The 15,330-nt window shown below is 39.0% G+C and overlaps 2 protein-coding genes across 2 annotated transcripts in view; one reads left to right on the top strand and one right to left on the bottom strand.

Annotated features, from left to right (window-relative positions):
* Positions 1 to 4,707, top strand: part of LOC133609386 (E3 ubiquitin-protein ligase RNF31-like) — a 100,152-nt gene extending 95,445 nt beyond the window's left edge. The window contains exons 33-34 of the mRNA XM_061964932.1: positions 648 to 763; positions 4,270 to 4,707. Of these exons, the coding sequence (XP_061820916.1) occupies positions 648 to 763; positions 4,270 to 4,392 (239 nt within the window). The 3' untranslated portion in view covers positions 4,393 to 4,707. The remainder of the gene's footprint in view (positions 1 to 647; positions 764 to 4,269) is intronic.
* On the bottom strand, positions 4,570 to 13,886 carry emc9 (ER membrane protein complex subunit 9). The gene is made up of 6 exons (XM_061964926.2): positions 13,716 to 13,886; positions 13,397 to 13,599; positions 9,076 to 9,152; positions 8,938 to 9,007; positions 5,625 to 5,719; positions 4,570 to 4,918 (listed from the first exon to the last, which is right to left on the bottom strand). Exons 2-6 carry the CDS (start codon positions 13,589 to 13,591, stop codon positions 4,738 to 4,740), a joined length of 618 nt encoding a protein of 205 aa, XP_061820910.1. The 5' UTR covers positions 13,592 to 13,599; positions 13,716 to 13,886; the 3' UTR covers positions 4,570 to 4,737.
* Between the last annotated feature and the right edge of the window lie 1,444 nt (positions 13,887 to 15,330).

Genomic DNA, 15,330 nt, shown 5'->3' with positions numbered 1-15,330 from the left:
CGCTGAATTCCGGGAGTCTCCCGGAAAATCCGGGAGGGTTGGCAAGTGTGGTTTGTGTGTACTTACTTATATCCATTAATACACACGTATCCATACATATATACACATACAGGCTAAAGAACAGCTTCTTCCCCAGGGCCATAACCATCCTGAACGGACTGCCCCATTGTCCCTCATAACTGCCTTCTCTTCGGTGCAATAACCCATTCCACCAACCACCCTGTTTTTGTTTTGTTTTTTCATGTATATATTCATTTCACACCATATTCATTGCACTTCTACATTTTTTATATTTCTATATATTTGCACATTGTTTTTCTAGCATGCACACATTGCACTGTATGGAATGGCCTCAATCTCGTTACCTTGCGTAATGACAATAAAGCTGATTCTGATTCTGATGTGTGTGTGTGTGTGTGTGTGTGTGTGTGTGTGTGTGTGTGTGTGTGTGTGTGTGTGTGTGTGTGTGTGTGTGTGTGTGTGTGTGTGTGTGTGTGTGTGTGTGTGTGTGTGTGTGTGTGTGTGTGTGTGTGTATATGTATGTATGTATGTATGTATGTATATATATATATATATATAGTTGAAAGTTGTGCTGGTGTGTTTGTGCTGCTACTCTTAGGACCTCACAATCATTCCATTTCTTCCAGAGTCGGATGAATTTCACTTGAGTGGCGGCGCCGCTCCTGACTGCAGCTTCTTTCTGTGCTTTGGAGAAGAACTGAGCAGCTCAGAAGATCCCTCTAGTAAACTCATCACTGTTAAGGTACGTCCAAAAAATGTCTTTAATGGGACTAGAATGTTCCCGTGTACATGGACCCTGAAAAAAGTTATCCGTTTATGACGTGCATTTTAATGCGTCACACCTAAATCGGATTATGTTATTTTGACATGCGCAGCACATACCGTAACCCAGGGTTTACTGACCTTTTTGACCTCAGGGCCCAACTTTTCCACTTCGGAGAATCCCGGGGCCCACTCAAATATTAATAATAATATACCATGAATTGATTAATGTGGACCCCGACTTAAACAAGTTGAAAACGTATTGGGGTGTTACCATTTAGTGGTCAATTGTACGGAATATGCACTTCACTGTGCAATCTACTAATAAAAGTTTCAATCAATCAACACTGAATTAGTCATCTTACTCTTAATTTTAATCATATTCAAAAACTATACTGTTAAAATAAAAATAAGATAATAGATTCTAGCTAGAGATGCTTTAAAATGTAATATCAGAAATTATCGGTATCCATCCATCCATCCATCCATCCATCTTCTTCCGCTTATCCGGTTTATTATCGGTATTGTTTTTTTTATTATCGGTATCGTTTTTTTTGTTTTTTTTAATTTATTAAATCAACACAAGATACACTTACAATTAGTGCACTAACACAAAAACCCTCCCTCCCCCATTCACACTCATTCACACAAAAGGGTTGTTTCTTTCTGTTATTAATATTGTGGTTCCTACATTATATATCAATATATATCAATACAGTCTGCAAGGGATACAGTCCGTAAGCACACGATTGTGCGTGCTGCTGGTCCACTAATAGTACTAACCTTTAACACTTAATTTTACTCATTTTCATTAATTACTAGTTTCTATGTAACTGTTTTTATATTGTTTTACTTTCTTTTTTATTCAAGAAAATGTTTTTAATTTATTTATTTTATTATTTTTTTAAAAGGACCTTATCTTCACCATACCTGGTTGTCCAAATTAGGCATCATAATGTGTTAATTCCACGACTGTATATATCGGTATAGGTAATTAAGAGTTGGACAATATCGGATATCGGCAAAAAGCCATTATCGGACATCCCTAATTCTAACTAAATGTAATAATGTATTATATGTTTTTACCGCGACCCCGAAGGGAATAAGTGGTAGAAAATGGATGGATGGATTATATGATTTTTTTTTTAATGAGCTGTCAATCAAATTAAAGTGCAAATGAAAATATAGCTTCACCACTTTAGTCATATTTTTTGCGCTTAAGAAACTTCTCGATGACTTTTGCGACACACTTCTTCTGTTTGTGTGGTATTGTCGTTACCGCCACAAGTGGTTGAACAGTGTATTACAACTGAATATCGCTACGGCCCATACGGACAACAGCCCATAGTTTTTTTTTTTTTTGCGGCCCCTTAGGGATTGCTCGCGGAATTTGACCTATAGTTATAAAACACGGGCGTAAACGGAAGTAGAAGAAGATGAAGCGATGACTTCATTTATGGCCGTGTGCATTTCTGCTCGTCCCACGTTGTCACGTTATTTATCAGTTTTTCCTTCTGTTTGCTACTTTTGTTTTAGCTCTCTTTTTGAAACAGAGCTGTTCTGTGCCCTCCATGTTGTACTATGTGCAGGTTGCCGCGCGTCTTCATGTTACGATATTGTATGTACGTCCATGAGCCAAAAACTAAAGCAAGATCTCTCTCTCTATATATATATATATATATATATATATATATATATATATATTTTTTTTTTTTTTTTTTTTTAAGACAAAGCTTTTATTATAGGCTGTCAAAATTTTTGTTTTCTCTCATTGTGCTTCTTGCTGTTTTCTCAATTTTTGCTGTGTTTTTTTGTCATGTGCCTATAGGGACGAGTCACAGGCCCAGCTGTAGAAGCTAACTGTTCGTGGCCACTATAGTCTTAGTACTTGAGTATATTTGTTCATCCTATAGTCACTTATGGGACGCGAGTCACATGGTCGTCTTACATCAGCAAAGTCCTTTTGCTGCCGCCTTGTTTTATCATATATTACTGCTAGAGATGTCCGATAATATCAAACGATCAATGCTTTAAAATGTGATATCGGAAATTATCGGTATCGGTTTCAAAAAGTAAAATGTATGACTTTTTAAAACGCCGCTGTGTACACGGACGTAGGGAGAAGTACAGAGCGCCAATAAACCTTAAAGGCACTGCCTTTGCATGCCGGCCCAGTCACATAATATCTACAGCTTTTCACACACACAAGTGAATGCAATGCATACTTGTTCAACAGCCATACAGGTCACACTGAGGGTGGCCGTATAAACAACTTTAACACTGTTACAAATATGCGCCACACTGTGAACCCACACCAAACAAGAATGACAAACACATTTCGGGGGAACATCCGCACCGTAACACAACAGAACAAATACCCAGAATCCCTTGCAGCACTAACTCTTCTGGGACGCTACAATATACCCCCCCCCCACCTCAACCTCCTCATAGTCTCTCTCAGGGAGAGCATGTCCCAAATTCCAAGCTGCTGTTTTGAGGCATGTTTAAAAAAAAATCATGCACTTTGTGACTTCAATAATAAATATGGCAGTGCCATGTTGGCATTTTTTTCCATAACTTGAGTTGATTTATTTTGGAAAACCTTGTTACATTGTTTAATGCATCCAGCGGGGCATCACAACAAAATTAGGCATCATAATGTGTTAATTCCACGACTGTATATATCGGTATCGGTTGATATCGGTATCGGTAATATCGGATATCGTCAAAAAAGCCATTATCGGACATCTCTAACTACTGCCTTTGCACATGTAAATGTTTACTTTTTTGTATAAAGCAACACAAAATCTGTACTTTGGAGCAATGTTCACGGACTCGGTTATTTGACTTGTTAGCTTCCTGTTGCAGGCGAGAGTTAGGTGATGCTCGAAAATGTCCGATGCATTGCTACAGTCAGCCGTAATGGATTGTTACGGCGCGATGATCCACGCTTTGCAAGACAAGCGGGTGTAGTGCGCGCCTGAGTGGATACTATTGGCGTGTTCAGAGGTAAAAATGCGTGTCTGTCGGTCACATCATTATATATATTTTTGCGATCGACTGGTAGAGTCCCAAAGATCGACTGGTAGGCGACCCCTGTTCTCCACAAAGTACATTTGCAGTCAGTCATATCTTTTTGTGACTTGAAAAAATACCGAGGACATGACCTCAATGGTAGTCCCATGTCCATGTGCATAAAGCTGGTGATGTCATAACCTGATCCAGCTTCTTCAAACAATAAAACCCTCCTCCTTGGGGCGGTATAGCTCGGTTGGTAGAGTGGCCGTGCCAGCAACTTGAGGGTTGCAGGTTCGATCCCCGCTTCCTCCATCCTAGTCACTGCCGTTGTGTCCTTGGGCAAGACACTTTACCCACACTGGTTTAAATGTAACTTGGATATTGGCTTTCACTATGTAAAGTGCTTTGAGTCACTAGAGAAAAGCGCTATATAAATATAATTCACTTCACTTCACTCCTCCTCCGTAGGTCACCTTGGTGCACGCTGAGGTCCAAACCGCTCGCGACTTCCTGGAGTCTTTACCTTTCCTGCAGGGCGAGATCACGCTCGACCTGGTCCCCGTGCCAACAACACCCGAGCCCCCGCTCTGAAGGTTTTTTGTTTTTTTCCTTGCCATAAAACCACACAATTCTTCTTAAACACATTTAATCAAGTAAGGAGTCCAGTAGAACTATGTAATCACTCATTTCAACTAGACAGGAAGAGAATACACCACAAGTGTAAAAAGTAGCTGCTGTCAAATGTTACCTACGTGATGTCAGGTTGTCGCGTTGCTGTCCTAACCAGTGTGTGTGTGTGCGTGCGCAGCTTTAAGTGCGTCCTCAGGGCAGCACGAGTTACACTTTTACTGTTTGCTTGTAGTGTACACGGGGAAAACCAGCAATAAAACCATCTATAAACTCTGATGTGGTTTGAGGTTGGAGAAGTCTACAGTCTTAGATGTTGCCGTTGGCCGGCGACGCCAGCTCGGCGATCTTGGCGTTGACTCTCTGGTTGGTCCAGTCTCTGGTGATGTCGTCCAGGTGGCTGTCGAAATCCACCAGGAGCGCGTGGTCGCCCGACTCCAGCATCTGGCTGGCGATGGCTCGGGTCTCCTCCCATTGCCTCAGCATGATCCTGCACCGAGGGAATTAGAAAAACGTGGATGTTGGCCGCCCACGCCAAACACAATCAATCAACATACTTGTCAACCCTCCCGAATTTTCCGGGAGACTCCCGAATTTCAGTGCCTCTCCCGAAAATCTCCCGGGACAACCATTCTCCCGAAAATCTCCCGATTTCCAGCCGGAAAACTATATTGGGGGCGTGCCTTAAAGGCACTGCCTTTAGCATCGTCTCACCTGAAAAGGAGACTATTATATATGTCTCCGTTATCCATAGGTTTATCTATAAGCCATGACACGGTGGATGAATGGATATAGTCACTCATGAACGCTCAGAGAAGCACAAGGCAGTATTATGGGCCACCTTGCAAGCAACATCCCGTTCTCATTTGCGGATGTTTTCAACAAATCCGTGAAGGATATGTTCCCGGATTCAGAGATCGCTCGCCAGTACTCAAATGGCAGAACAAAAGCTACTCAAATAGTGAAATTGAAGTGTTATTTTTTTTAAGTAAGCAGCAAGTACAGTACAGTTAGTAGAACAACTGTTTTCATTACTGTACTATATAAGAAATACTTTAATTTCAGTGACTTCTAGCTATAAATATACTCCTCCCTCTTAACCCCCCCCCAAATCTCCCGAATTCGGAGGTCTCAAGGTTGGCAAGTATGTCAATCAATCAATCAAAGTTTATGGATATAGCCCTGAACCTTCTTACATGTGTTTGTCTTTGAGCGTCCATCTGGAGTCTTTGCGCTCGTACATCACGATGGGAGGGACCCGAAAGTCTGGTGACATCTTACTGCCATCGAGCTGTAGAGGGCGCCAAACATCACATGTACCAGGGATGTTTTCATTGAGGTTCAGCTTGTAACAGTGAATACCGTATTTTTCGGACTATAAGTCGCAGTTTTTTTTCATAGTTTGGGGTGCGACTTATACGTGAAATGATTAACACATTAGCGTAAAATATCAAATAATATTATTTATCTCATTCACGTAAGAGACTAGACGTATAAGATTTCATGGGATTTAGCGATTAGGAGTGACAGATTGTTTGGTAAACGTATAGCATGTTCTATATGTTATAGTTATTTGAATGACTCTTACCATAATATGTTACGTTAACATACCAGTTGGTTATTTATGCCTCATATAACGTACACTTATTCAGCCTGTTGTTCACTATTCTTTATTTTAAATTGCCTTTCAAATGTCTATTCTTGGTGTTGGCTTTTATCAAATACATTTCCCCCAAAAATGCGACTTATACTCCAGAAAAATACGGTAATCTATGAATTTGCCTCTGGATTTCATTATTATTTATATACATTGTTTTTACAGTAAAAACTTTTTTCTCGCCCGGAAAAGGGTGGAGTGCCATCTCCGGGTTGGGGAGGAGATCTTGCCCCAAGTGGAGGAGTTCAAGTACCTCGGAGTCTTGTTCACGAGTGAGGGAAGAGTGGATCGTGAGATCGACAGGCGGATCGGTGCGGCGTCTTCAGTAATGCGGACAATGTATCGATCCGTTGTGGTGAAGAAGGAGCTGAGCCGGAAGGCAAAGCTCTCAATTTACCGGTCGATCTACGTTCCCATCCTCACCTATGGTCATGAGCTTTGGGTTATGACCGAAAGGACAAGATCACGGGTACAAGCGGCCCAAATGAGTTTCCGCCGCCGGGTGGCGGGGCTCTCCCTTAGAGATAGGGTGAGAAGCTCTGCCATCCGGGGGGAACTCAAAGTAAAGCCGCTGCTCCTCCACATAGAGAGGAGCCAGATGTGGTGGTTCAGGCATCTGGTCAGGATGCCACCCGAACGCCTCCTTAGAGAGGTGTTTCGGGCACGTCCGACCGGTAGGAGGCCACGGGGAAGACCCAGGACATGTTGGGAAGACTATGTCTCCCGGCTGGCCTGCTAACGCCTCGGGATCCCCCGGAAGGATCTGGACAAAGTGTCTGGGGAGAGGAAAGTCTGGGCTTCCCTGCTTAAGCTGCTGCCCCCGCGACCCGACCTCGGATAAGTGGAAGAAGATGGATGGATAGAACTTTACATTTACAAAATGTTAAGTATTTTTTTATATATTTTTTACAACATTTTACAGTAAATGGAAGAAGAATACCACTGTTTTTTTGTTTTTGGGGGGGTGTTACGGAAAAAGCTTTTAGTGTTAAATTGACATCAGTTTTTACGACATTATATTGTTAATGGCAAAACAGTACAAGTTTTTTTTTTTATTCTGGCAACTTAGCTGCCAGTTTTTGTACCGTAAAAACAAACGTAGCGTCTTTCCATTTACAGTAATACACCGTTAAAAACAACAACCGTAAATTTGACAGTCAAAATCTGGCAGCTCAGTCAACAGAATTTTAACGCAAAAAACAGTAGGTTTTTTGTTTTCAATTTACAGTAATATGTTGTAAAGAACGACATCAAATGTATTGTCATTTTTATTAATTTTAGACAAAAACGTATTTGGAAAGTATGATAATATACTGTAATATTTGTTGCAATAATGGATACTATTAAAGTTTAAAAGGTATCCAATTTCAAGCAGTACATATATTTTTTCTGTCAAAATGAAAAAAAAAATCAATTGCATTTAGTGAGAAAATATGAAGTACTTTATTGACACATATCATTTCCAGGTGTTTGCGCGTCAGACAAAATGATGTCGCCCGTGGGCCTTGAGTTTGACATCTGTGCATACCGTATTTTTCGGAGTATAAGTCGCTCCGGCCGAAAATGCATAATAAAGAAGGAAAAAAAAAAACATAAGTCGCATTTTTTGGGGAAATGTATTTGATAAAAGCCAACACCAAGAATAGACATTTGAAAGGCAATTTCAAATAAAGAATAGTGAACAACAGGCTGAATAAGTGTACGTTATATGAGGCATAAATAACCAACTGGTATGTTAACGTAACATATTATGGTAAGAGTCATTCAAATAACTATAACATATAGAACATGCTATACGTTTACCAAACAATCTGTCACTCCTAATCGCTAAATCCCATGAAATCTTATACGTCTAGTCTCTTACGTGAATGAGATAAATAATATTATTTGATATTTTACGCTAATGTGTAAATAATTTCACACATAAGTCGCTCCTGAGTATAAGTCCCCCCTTCGGCCAAACTACGGAAAAAAACGCGACTTATAGTCCGAAAAATACAGCATATGCTTATTTAGGTACCTCATCCACAAAATGAATGTTTTTTTTATTTTACCGCGGCAAACAATTTAACTGCATCATAACTTTCTTAACCCAAAAGACGCGTACAGAACAATTAAAAGATGATTTTGAGTAAAACCAATCCAATCTAGTGTAGGACAAATAAGTCAAATATACTGCATCAATAGTCATTATTTTGCAGTCAGCGTTTTTATTGTATTGTAATTAAAAATCCATAAATGTTTAGATTTTTTATATTTAATATACATATAATTAATAAATAATTCCTAAATAACCATATAAACTGCTCACAAAAAAGCCTGCAGTGTGACTCCAAATCCACACCTCCAGGGGTTAATACATTTGATTCATTGTTGTATGATTTTGTTGTCAACACATTGAACTATGTTAAGTACAAATCATTTAATAGAATATTTCATTCATTCAGGTCTAAATGTTATTTTAGTGGTCTCTTTATTTTTTGAGCAATTTCTATAGCCCAGTACATTTTGCTGCATTAATATTGTTTGTATAATTTTGACTGAGTTATGTTTTTAAATCTACATTTTCAAACTTTTAGTAAATTAAATCAGTCTTCATGTTATTTTTTTCAGTCAGTTGTTTTAATTATTATTTTTACATTACTTTATTCAGTTTTACAAAATGTTATACTGCATCTTTTTTATTTAAGAAAAACAATTGGGGAATTTCCCATTCAAAAGAATAGATAAAGATAAACAAAAACTACTCCCATTTCTACATACGCGTCCTAATTGTACAGCTTACTTATTTCATTACTTTGGACAACATTGTCTTAAAGAGACAGTAACAAGTAAAAATGTATCATACTAACCATCAATAAAACTGCACCATCAAACTGCTCTGCGATCTTATCTGCTATTTTCGTGGCTCCCTGTGTTGGACTGTCAAAGGAAAGAGTGAATTAAATGCCGCCAGATGGTAATAGCGCCACCTGGTGGTTAAAACTCACCTGCTGTCTGATGCGCAGGCATTGGCTTGGTAGTATCCCACAATCCTCTGCTGGGTTTGAGAGCACCACACGTCCACCTGGAACAAGAACAATGTTCTGCAATTAGAAACAAAAGCTTTTTTCTTCAATAAAAAAAATTAATAATTAAAAAGTATATATATATATTAAAAAAAAAAAAATCTGCAAGTTAAAAAAACAAAAACATTCAAGTATAAAAACAAACATTCCTAAGTAAAAAAAAGAAAAAAAATTATTCAATTAAAAAACAATTCCTTAGTCAAAAAAACAAAACATTTCTTCAATTTAAAAAAGGATTTGCAAGTTAAAAACAATGTTCTACGAAAAACAAACGATTCCTAAGTAAACAAAAAAAACATTCAATTAAAAAGAGATTTGCAATAAAAAACAAATTTCTTCAATTTAAATAATTTGGAAGTTAAAAAAAAGCAATGTTCTACAAGTAAAAAAAAAAGCCCAATTTTCATTGAGTTTAAAAAAACAATTCACAAGTATAAAAACTATTTTCCATCCATCCATTTTCTACCGCTTGTCCCTTACATTCAAGTATAAAAACAAACATTCCTAAGTAAAAAAAACTAACATTTTTTCTTCAATTAAAAAAACAATTGTTTTTCATTCAATTAAAAAACAATTCCTTAGTCAAAAAAACTAAACATTTCTTCAATTTAAAAAAAGGATTTGCAAGTTAAAAACAATGTTCTGCAAGAAACAAACGATTCCTAAGTAAACAAAAAAAACATTCTTCAATTAAAAAGGGATTTGCAATTAAAAAAAACGAATTTCTTCAATTTAAATAATTTGGAAGTTAAAAAAAAGCAATGTTCTACAAGTAAAAAAAAAAGCCCAATTTTCATTCAGTTTAAAAAAACAATTCACAAGTATAAAAACTATTTTCCATCCATCCATTTTCTACCGCATGTCCCTTTCGGGGTCTCGGGTGGTGCTGGAGCCTATCTCAGCTGCATTCGGGCGGAAGGCGGAGTACACCCTGGACAAGTCGCCACCTCATCGCAGGGCCAACACCGATAGACAACATTCACACACTAGGGACCATTTCCGCAAGTAAAATAAACTATTTGCAGTATAAAAAACTATTTTCTGCAAATGAAAAAAAACATTCTTACGTAAATAAAACTATTCTCTTCAATTAAAAAAATTATTCGAAACAGTTTAAATTCAATTTAAAAAAACTAAACAAATCCTAAGTAAAAAAAAAAGTTTTATTTAAAAACCGAATTGCAAGTAAAAAAACGATTCACAAGTATAAAAATACTTTTCTGCAAGTAAAAAAACTATTTTTTAGGGCAGTGTTTTTCAACATTTTTTGAGCCAAGGACCATTTTTTGCGTTGAAAAAATGCGGAGGCACACCACCAGCAGAAATCATAAACTCATTGTCGCAATTGTTGGATATGACTTTAAACAATAACCAAGCATGCATGACTATAGCTCTTCTCTCAAAGTAGGTGTACTGTCACCACCTGTCACATCACCCCCTGACTTATTTTGAGTTTTTTGCAGTTTTCCTGTGTGTGGTGTTTTAGTTCTTGTCTCGCGCTCATATTTTGGTGGCTTTTTCTCTTTTTTTGTTATTTCCATGTCGCAGTTTCATGTCTTATATTTCCCGCATCTACTTTGTTTTAGCAATCAAGAATATTTCAGTTGTTTTTATCCTTCTTTGTGGGGACATTGTTGATTGTCATGTCATGTTCGGATGTACATTGTGGACGCCGCCTTTGCTCCACAGTAAGTCTTTGCTGTCGTCCAGCATTCTGTTTTTGTTTACTTTGTAGCCAGTTCAGTTTTAGTTTCGTTCTTCATAGCCTTCCCTAAGCTTCAATGCCTTTTCTTAGGGGCACTCACCTTTTGTTTATTTTTGGTTTAAGCATTAGATTACAACATTAGATTACATACGTTTACAAAGCCATTAGCTACTGGCTTCCACCTACTGATATGGAAGTGTATTACACGGTTACTCTGCCGAGATCTAGACAGCACCGACACTCAACAATATTTTATTTGCGGATTATAATTACTGGTTTGCATAAAATATTCTTAACCCAAATAGGTGAAATTAGATCATCTCCCACGGCACACTAGTGGTTGAAAAACACTGTTTTAGAGGACAAATTACACAATTCACAAGTACAAAAACGATTCCTAAGTAAAAAAAATAATGATTCAATTAAAAAAACTAGGGATGTCCGACTATATCGGACTGCCGATATTATCGACCGATAAATGCTTTAAAATGTAATATCAGAAATTATCGGTATCGGTTCCATAATTATCGGTATCGATTTCAAAAAGTAAAATGTATGACTTTTTAAAACGCCGCTGTGTACACGGATGTAGGGAGAAGTACAGAGCGCCAATAGTCCTTAAAGGCACTGCCTTTGCGTGCCGGCTCAGTCACACAATATCTACGTTTTGTCACAGTCACGAGTGAATGCAACGCATACTTGGTCAACAGCCATACAGGTCACACTGAAGGTGGCCGTATAAACAACTTTAACACTGTTACAAATATGCGCCACACTGTGAACCCACACCAAACAAGAATGACAAACACATTTCGGGGGAACATCCGCACCATAACACAACAGAACAAATACCCAGAATCCCTTGCAGCACTAACTCTTCTGGGACGCTACAATATACCCCCCCCCACCTCAACCTCCTCATTGTCTCTCTCAGGGAGAGCATGTCCCAAATTCCAAGCTGCTGTTTTGAAGCATGTTAAAAAAAATAATGCACTTTGTGACTTCAATAATAAATATGGCAGTGCCATGTTGGCATTTTTTTCCATAACTTGAGTTGATTTATTTTGGAAAACCTTGTTACATTGTTTAATGCATCCAGCGGGCCATCACAACAAAATTAGGCATAATAATGTGTTAATTCCACGACTGTATATATCGGTATCGGTTGATATCGGTATCGGTAATTAAGAGTTGGACAATATCTGATATCGGTATAAAAGCCATTATCGGATATCTCGAAAAAAAACTGTAGGTAGGTATAAAAAACTTGCTGAGTCAATTGAAGGCCATCAGAGCTACTGTTATTTGTGCATGGTGCCATCCGCCCAAAATAACAAAACAAGAAGGCGTAATTAGGGGAGTAAAATGGTGGACAGAAAATTCTTTTTTTTTTAACTTGCAAATAGTCAAACATTTGTGTGTGTAATTTCACTCCATACTTTTCCCACACAAATAAAAAAAAAAAGGCTCAAATAAATTGGGTGGACCAGCCCTGCAAAAGGTGTCCCTTACTTTGTTGGCAACCCTACCTGAGTTACTTTGTTGGCAACCCTACCTGAGTTACTTTGTTGGCAACCCTACCTGAGTTACTTTGTTGGCAACCCTACCTGAGTTCCTTTGTTGGCAACCCTACCTGAGTTACTTTGTTGGCAACCCTACCTGAGTTCCTTTGTTGGCAACCCTACCTGAGTTCCTTTGTTGGCAACCCTACCTGAGTTACTTTGTTGGCAACCCTACCAAAGTTACTTTGTTGGCAACCCTACCTGAGTTCCTTTGTTGGCAACCCTACCTGAGTTACTTTGTTGGCAACCCTACCTGAGTTACTTTGTTGGCAACCCTACCAAAGTTACTTTGTTGGCAACCCTACCTGAGTTCCTTTGTTGGCAACCCTACCTGAGTTACTTTGTTGGCAACCCTACCTGAGTTACTTTGTTGGCAACCCTACCAAAGTTACTTTGTTGGCAACCCTACCTACTCAGTGGCCTAGTGGTTAGAGTGTCCGCCCTGAGATCGGTAGGTTGTGAGTTCAAACCCCAGCCGAGTCATACCAAAGACTATAAAAAAAATGGAACCCATTGCCTCCCTGCTTGGCACTCAGCATCAAGGGTTGGAATTGGGGGTTAAATCACCAAAATGATTCCCGGGCGCGGCCACTGCTGCTGCCCACTGCTCCCCTCACCTCCCAGGGGGTGATCAAGGGTGATGGGTCAAATGCAGAGAATAATTTCGCCACACCTAGTGTGTGTGACAATCATTGGTACTTTAACTTTAACTTTACCTGAGTTACTTTGTTGGCAACCCTACCTGAGTTCCTTTGTTGGCAACCCTACCTGAGTTACTTTGTTGGCAACCCTACCTGAGTTACTTTGTTGGCAACCCTACCTGAGTTCCTTTGTTGGCAACCCTACCTGAGTTCCTTTGTTGGCAACCCTACCTGAGTTCCTTTGTTGGCAACCCTACCTGAGTTACTTTGTTGGCAACCCTACCTGAGTTACTTTGTTGGCAACCCTACCTGAGTTCCTTTGTTGGCAACCCTACCTGAGTTAGAGCCAGCTGAGTGATGGGCGCCAGAGACAGGTGAGAGTGCAGCAGGGGCACACAGTCAGTCACGCACACGTCGCCCCCTGCCGGGCTGGAGGAGAGCAGCAGCCCGTTGACGCTGCACCGGGGGAACAAGCAGGCGTGCAGGTACATCTTCACATAGGCCCGGCAGGAGAGCTCCACCTCGCCCATGATGGCAGCTGTGGACCAGGACACATACAAGCACAACGTTGGACAGGAAAAAGCCAACTTCCTATATTAGCAGACACATTAGCACTAGCATCCATGCTAACCAAAGCAGTGCATGCGGTATTACCTCGAGTGTGGGATAGTCAGCAAACGCCAGGCGGGTTTTTCGCCTAAAAATATTTGTACTCAAATGTAACCATTTAATTGTTTTAACCAAAAGCGAACGTACGAGCGGGTCTTCTGATGACAGCGACTGAAGGCGACCCGGCAGCTAATGCTATCTGTGGGCCGGGGCGGGGACTCGCGCCCCTTGAAAGCAACGATTGGTCAAAACGGTAACTTCCTCTTTTTTGATTGGACGGTAAGCCTGTCAATCGTATTTTTCTCTTCTTCTTCTGTGGTATTAGCTTTGCCAGCAGTTCTATGGGTTAAGGGTCAGTCAATGTTTTGCTCCATAGACATCTTCTAAGGGTACGCAGCATCGAGCGCTACTGCCTACTGGCGCTGACGAGACGCGGGGCCGCCATCTTGGAGTGGTGATCCGCTCCACTCTGTGCAATTCATTTGGCAGGAGCAATGAACTGTCAGCGCATTTACTTCATCTTACCTCACTGAATACCACTGATTTTCACATGCTTTTTTCTCATACGTGTAACTATGATAAAGGACACATGTTTTGGCGTGTTTTATTTAGGGCTGCAACTAACGATTAATTTGATAATCAATTAATCTGTCGATTATTACTTGGATACAAGCGTCAAACTACATTTCAATCCTTTCCAGTATTTTATTGAAAAAAAACAGCATACTGGCACCATACTTATTTTGGTTATTGTTTCTCAGCTGTTTGTACATGTTGCAGTTTATAAATACATGTTTATTAAAAAAAATAAAAAATAATTGCCTCTGCGCATGCACATAGCATAGTCCAACGAATCGATGACTAAATTAATCGCCAACTATTTTTATAATCGATTTTAATCGATTTAATCGATTAGTTGTTGCAGCCCTAGTTTTATTATTCATAGTTTGCTGAACAGTAATAGAATATTCTTGTATGTTATAAGTGACCAGACGTCCGAGATCAAAACTGGGAATATAATCCCAGAGAAGGGGCAAAAATATATATATACATACACATGCGTACATCCTACATAAACAATGTATGAATACATTAGATATCTATATATATTATAGACTGTATCTCTGTTGCTGCAGCAGCAGAGAGTTTATTCTGTCTTGACACTTTGTATTGATATTTTGTATTACATTCTTCCCTTAAATGATCATGTTTACAGTGATTGTTTTATATGTTTTTTTTATGTACCGGTATGTCGCTTTGGATAAAAGCGTCTGCCAAATACTTAAACATATACAAACACCTGAAAGTCACTGGATTCAGATAAAAACCAAATTCTGTTTTACCCAACAATGTTAGTATTTGAATATTGTTACTTGAAGACTTATTCCTGGTTACAATTATACTGTTAAGAAAGTATTGTCTCATATTTTGCCTAAAATGAGAATGCATCATAATCAACACACACACACACGCACACACAATCTGGACTGTGGTCCTAACTTTGACCCCTGTTGGCTTTTACAATCTTTATCTTCATCATTTATTTCAACTTTATGTTATTCAAGTATGACATTTTTAAATGTAATTAATTTAATTGACAAGCAATTCTATTATGGTCATACTCTTGTTTGGTAGCGGCTACGATTTCAGTACTATTGAA

Source organism: Nerophis lumbriciformis, linkage group LG07 (genome assembly GCF_033978685.3).
Source record: "Nerophis lumbriciformis linkage group LG07, RoL_Nlum_v2.1, whole genome shotgun sequence".
NCBI classification, from domain to species: domain Eukaryota; kingdom Metazoa; phylum Chordata; class Actinopteri; order Syngnathiformes; family Syngnathidae; genus Nerophis; species Nerophis lumbriciformis.
Note: the sequence above shows the minus strand (reverse complement) of the source record. Positions and strands in the feature narration are given on the sequence as shown.